Source organism: Portunus trituberculatus, chromosome 38, assembly GCF_017591435.1.
Source record: "Portunus trituberculatus isolate SZX2019 chromosome 38, ASM1759143v1, whole genome shotgun sequence".
NCBI lineage: Eukaryota > Metazoa > Arthropoda > Malacostraca > Decapoda > Portunidae > Portunus > Portunus trituberculatus.
Window position 1 is genome coordinate 1331501 of NC_059292.1, and position 6000 is coordinate 1337500.

The 6000-nt window shown below is 43.9% G+C and overlaps 2 protein-coding genes across 6 annotated transcripts in view; one reads left to right on the forward strand and one right to left on the reverse strand.

Annotated features, from left to right (window-relative positions):
* Positions 1–6000, reverse strand: part of LOC123515212 — a 31428-nt gene that overhangs the window by 18885 nt on the left and 6543 nt on the right. The window lies entirely within an intron of this gene.
* The window catches only part of LOC123515214 (lysyl oxidase homolog 2B-like), a 15796-nt gene continuing 11548 nt past the window's right edge, over positions 1753–6000 (forward strand). For both annotated transcript variants that reach the window (XM_045273763.1, XM_045273762.1), the window contains exon 1: positions 1753–2444. In XM_045273763.1, coding sequence (XP_045129698.1) covers positions 2177–2444 — 268 coding nt within the window. In that variant the 5' untranslated portion in view covers positions 1753–2176. The remainder of the gene's footprint in view (positions 2445–6000) is intronic.

The window sequence follows — 6000 nt, forward strand, 5'->3', positions numbered from 1 at the left end:
TCTTGAAACCCCAGCTAGTTGTCTCTGTGACCTTGGAAAATTGTCACAGTGAGAGGGAAAGGCGTTTCTGAATACGAGCGTTTAAAGAGCTTGCGTGACTGTTGACTCTAGCACATAGCATACATAGACCTCCATTGCTACATGTAAAAATTATGTACCTTCTGGTGTTTTCATTCACCAGTTTCTTATCCTTTTCAGTGCAAACATCGTACGAGTGTATGTGTGTCAGTCAGTCAACCCGTCAGTGAGTCAGTTAGTCAGGGAGGCATTCGGTCAGTCAGTCATTTAGTAAGTCTGTCAGTCAGTCAGGGAGGCAGTCGGTTAGTTAGTCAGTCAGTCAGTCAGTCAGTCAGTCAGTCAGTCAGTCAGTCAGTCAGTCAGTCAGTCAGTCAGTAAGTAAGTAAGTAAGTAAGTAAGTAAGTAAGTAAGTAAGTAAGTAAGTAAGTAAGTAAGTAAGTAAGTAAGTAGGTAGGTAGGTAGGTCAGTCAGTCAGTCAGTCAGTCAGTCAGTCAGTCAGTCAGTCAGTCAGTCAGTCATTGAGTCGGTTAGTCAGTGAGGCAGTAACTCAGTCTGTCATGCAATCAGTATGTCAGTAAATCAGCTTCTATCGCCTCCCTGCATCTGTTAATCCTGAACCCGAGGCAGCAGTTCACTGGTTGTCACGTAGGAGGAGTCGTGGCTTCCCCATCAGGCTACAATACACAGACCAGTCACTACCCATTTATAGCCGACCTATTAACCCCTTCCGTACTGGGACGCATTTATTTACCTAGAGTTTTTCGTGTGATTAGACGATTTTATTGACATTAGGAAAGCTCTATAGAGGCCAGAAGATTAATGGCCAGTCTTCACTATTTTAATCCCCACATAAGTTTCTTACATTAGGAAAGCTCTATGGAGGTCAGGAGATTAATGACTAGTCTTCACTATTTTAATCCCTCACATGTTTCTGAAGCTGTATAAAATCACCAAATAGTAACAAGAATAAATAAGGAAACGCGTCCTGGTACTGTGAGGGTTAATTATGACCCTTCACTTTTCTTCTACGAATACCCTGTAACACTAAGCACCGTTACTTGACCACATATTTTCCTTGACATGTGACTGTACTAATCTTTGAACTACGTCTTTTTAATCTATTCTTCTTTATCTCTTCTATCTTCATACACCAAGCCTGTTCTTTTTCTTACTCTGTGGCTACGTTAAGTATTCTCCTTTCAGTGTTTCCCAGTTGTTTTAGTTTATTAGATTCGCTTTCCCTGAGGATGTTTCAGTCGCAAGGCTTGAAAAACACAGTGACCTCAACAGCTGGCGGTCCTTATCTCGTGCAGCGCTTCGTCGTTGTCGTCCTGGTGGTGGTGGTGGTGCTGGTCGGGTTCACTGGTTGTAAGGAGGCTGACGACCTAATTCCCGCGGGCCAATCTTATTTTTCAATCTGCCCTAGAACTCCAATTGGCGGAGAGAGAGAGAGAGAGAGAGAGAGAGAGAGAGAGAGAGAGAGAGAGACCACGTGCAGGAATGAAGTAGGATCATGGCGACTGTTGACAATTCCTGGCGCCACCATCAAGCCCACACACTCCCTCTCATCTGTCTCCTCCTACGGATCTATTTCACAACAGAGAGGAAAGTCTCTTCACAGACATCATCGAGTCACTATCAGGAAGCAGCAGCAAGACAGTTACTTTCCTTAGCGGTGTGCAGCACGCCCTGGCAGGCTGGCACTGCATTGTGTCATTCTTGAGCGCTTCACGCCAAAGCGGAAATTATACAAGCGTTGCTCCAGTACGACACTCTCCGCCGGGTAGGAGGGCGGGTCGAGGGGTCAGGTGTCCGGCGGGCACTCAGCCTGCCGGTCAGCGACTCACAGTGCCTCCAGGCCCGGCACAGTGCAAGGCGGCCCCACTTACGCTGTGCACTGCCTTGCCCAGTGTAGTCACCTGCACGCCGCGAGACTCTTTAGACTGTCAATCTGATCAATCAAACCTGGATGAGAATGGGATTTCGAATGTGAGAGAGTAATAAGATCACAGTGTTGAATAATATAGGAACACAATTGTCGCAGTGAAAGTTACATCACGAACAATCCATTATAAAAAGGCACAAAGCGAGAGCCTGAGGTGGACGCGTGCGTTGCATGACAACTCGCACACACTAGTGACGCGTAGCCTGAGTGACGATGTCTCCGCTACGGGTACTGGCACTCCTGATGGTGCTGATGGTGGTGATGGTGATGATGACGGAGGAGGTTGAGGGAGTACGACGCAGGCGGCGGCGGCGGCGGCCTCGGGGAAAGAGGGTGCGAGTAGAAGGTGGAAATGGAACCAGGAGGATACGGCACGCGGCGGGCAGGAGAGCAGAGTTCGTGCGGCGGCGCCTGAGGAAAGCACGAAGGCGCAACGACGAGGGCACGCTGCGGCTGATAGACGGCCGTGCGGAGTGGGAGGGTGAGTGCCCGCTGTGCTGCGACAGTCACACCATGCAAGCTGTCTGTACTATTTAGCGAACATTTTGCATGGAAAAGAGACTGTGTGATTACTTAGATCATAACAGCACATACAGGACACATATACTGTACATACAAAGGTAGAAGACAGAAGGTGAATAACACAACACTGCTACAGGACACACACACACAAAAAAAAATAAATAAATAAATAAAAATAATAAATAAATAAATAAATAAAAAAAAAAAAAAACTCGTAGGTAAATAAATCCAGCGTCAACACTTATGTCACAAAGTCTCCAGTGCTTCATTCAGTCATTCACTCATTCATTCATTTACTCACCCATTCACAAAAGATATTCATACAATACACCTGAGTTTATAAGGTATTACATAGGCAAGGCATTCCTTTACGCAGCGCCAATGGTTAGTACAGCTGATAGTAATACAAGTGCATGTAGTTGTTATACAGAAATGCGTGCGTCAATACACCCTTCAAGATCAACAGTAGTTCCGCCTCCATCCTGCCCCTCTTTTTATTTATTTTTCTTTCTGTTACTTGATTACTGATTTCACCAATGTACTGATATCGAATTACGTTTGTTCAAGACTCCGTACACATTAGAAGAGAGAGAGAGAGAGAGAGAGAGAGAGAGAGAGAGAGAGAGAGAGAGAGAGAGAGAGAGAGAGAGACATAATTGGAGTGTGCAAATATGCGGAGTAGATATACACATGAATAAGTGGAGGTTCTTCATTCGCAGCTAGAGCCCCTCAAGGAGCTCAGCAGGGAACAGGCGCCATCCAGGACAGACTCTCGCAGGTTCATGTTTGTTTATGAATGATTCAAGTCGGAGCGTCAACACAAGATTAACTAAACGCGGTCTTAACCCCTTCAGTACCATGACGCGTTTCCATATTCATTCTGCTTACTGTTTGGTGATTTTATTCAGCTTCAGAAACTCGTGTGGGATTGGCATTAGTGAAGACAGTGGCCATTAATCTTCTGACCTCAATAGACCCTTCCTTATGTCAATAAAATGGTCTAATCGTACACAAATCTCAAGGTAAAAATATGCTCCAGTATTGAAGGGGTTAAATGCATTCTGGTCTTCTTCCGTCTTATTTCTTTTGTAGCGGCACCTGATCACGCTTTCCTCTCCTATTCCTTCTATCTTTTCTGTGCTTTTCCTTTCTTTATTCAACCTTCACACAGAAGAAAAATATAAATTCATCATCCCTTCGCCATGTTTTCTTGTTCAATTCTACAGTCAACTTTCTCCACACGCAAAGAAAAAAAAAGTTTGTTTAGATATATCGCCACAAGATCACAGCAAGGGTTCTTTTCCGCCTATCAAATTATCGTCTAATCATTCCTCACTTATACAAATAGTGGTACGTACGAGTGATATTTTTTTGGGGGTAGCTCGAATCTGCTTCACTACTTTTACCATATATATTGCTTCACTCCTATTTTCGATCATATTCGTCAAGTTGTGCAGATTTCTTTATTGTATTCGGTAATTCTTTCATATATTTTTATCCAACGCTTTTTAACACTGAAGACAGCATTTTTAGACATTTCACAGACATATCTCTCCAGTTAAATACCCTGTAGTGGAAGATACCGTGGCTTTCAAGCGTATTTTCAAGATAGCGATGACGAATGGTACGTAAAAACTAAGAATGATAATCTCACCACGAGTAGTCATCACTGTGGCCATTAAAAATAGTCATGACGGAAAGGGAAAAGCATGTACGAATACGGAGCTAAGCCACATGTTCATGCCCCGCCCCCTGCTCTCCCTCCCCCCTCTCGTCTTACACACAGTAAACATCCAGGCAGCTGAACTCGCCCGCCAGACTCTCATCTTGGCAATCATCGACACTCACTGACCTCAAATATGGCTCTCCTTATCAGTCACGCCCACCTCTCGGTCAAGTACCCACGTAGTAGCAGCACTACATGCGAGCCTGTATTCAGAAATGGTTTGCTCTCTCACCACGACAATTTTCCAAGGCCACATAGACCACTAGCCGGGTTTTACAGTTTCTTCTTTTGATAAACTAGAAATCTTGCCAATTCATCACCAAAAAAACATAAAAGTACCCTAAAAATACCGAGTATCTTCAACTACAACCTTTGGAAAGTAGTGATGGTGAGAAGGCAAAGCGTTTCAGAATAAGGGCCACGGGTGGTAGCCATGTCAGGGAGGGGCGGGCGAGGGAAAGAGGCGTTAAGGAAGCACATGAACCTAAAGGAGAATAACGGAGTGACAAGCGACTACCACAATGCCAGTTCTGAACGAAATATTCTCTTACTACGATCTCTCTCTCTCTCTCTCTCTCTCTCTCTCTCTCTCTCTCTCTCTCTCAAGGAGCCCCTCGAATGGCCTTGATCCTCAACAGGTCCCAGCTGGCCTCTCAGACACACAGGCACCCTAAACATGCACTCCGCGCCCTCACGCCCCACACACACACACACACGAGCTGCGCGTTCACCTCCAACCTTTCCGCTACACTCTCATAACAACAATAAATCCGTCCCACAGATATGGAGGAAAGTTCATATTTAGAAATTTCCGAATGTAGAGCAAAATGGAAAAATAGCTTTCGACTGCCCCTAATCAAAGCTCCTTTTCTAAAACTTTGAAAAAATATGCCCCAAGTAATAACATCCAATAAATCTTAGTCTAACAATTCGTATTTTCAAACTTAATGTCGATCATTTTGCCGAATTTTATAATTTATTTCCTATATACAACGAGCAATGTGTGTGTGTGTGTGTGTGTGTGTGTGTGTGTGTGTGTGTGTGTGTGTGTGTGTGTGTGTGTTGTATAATACTGTTCTGAATGTGTGTGTGTGTGTGTGTGAGAGAGAGAGAGAGAGAGAGAGAGAGAGAGAGAGAGAGAGAGAGAGAGAGAGAGAGAGAGAGAGAGAGAGAGAGAGAGTTACGGTGATAAGGAGGAATGAGATATATAGAAAGAAGGGAGTGGGCATTGGGAGCTGTGATTTAATACACATCACGACTTCTGGCCAATGATATTCATCTATCAAAATCCCTTGAGTTAGGTCAAAGTAAGGGTAGGAAGGCAGGAAGGCTGCTTCATCAAGTAGGGAGCTGTCTGCGTGAAGCTGATCATGACAGAAAAATTATTATTTTCACATATTAAATTTTGTGTGCTGCAGATATAGTATTTTCTCTCCCGTGGGTGTAATATAATCAATCCTTCATCCTGTAATTCCGCCACCAAACTCTAACAGCGACAATATTTGTTCATCCAGAACGTTTTTGTAACTCATTTCAACTCACCTGTGCAGCAGCGGGCTCACACTAATGCACACGGACACAGGGATACAGGGACACAGGGCAGGTGGAGGTCTGCTGTGTGTGAGGGTTACTAAAAGTACGCACGTGTACACACACACACACACACACACACACACACACACACACACACTGTGTATGTACGAATATATATATATATATATATATATATATATATATATATATATATATATATATATATATATATATATATATATATATATATATATAT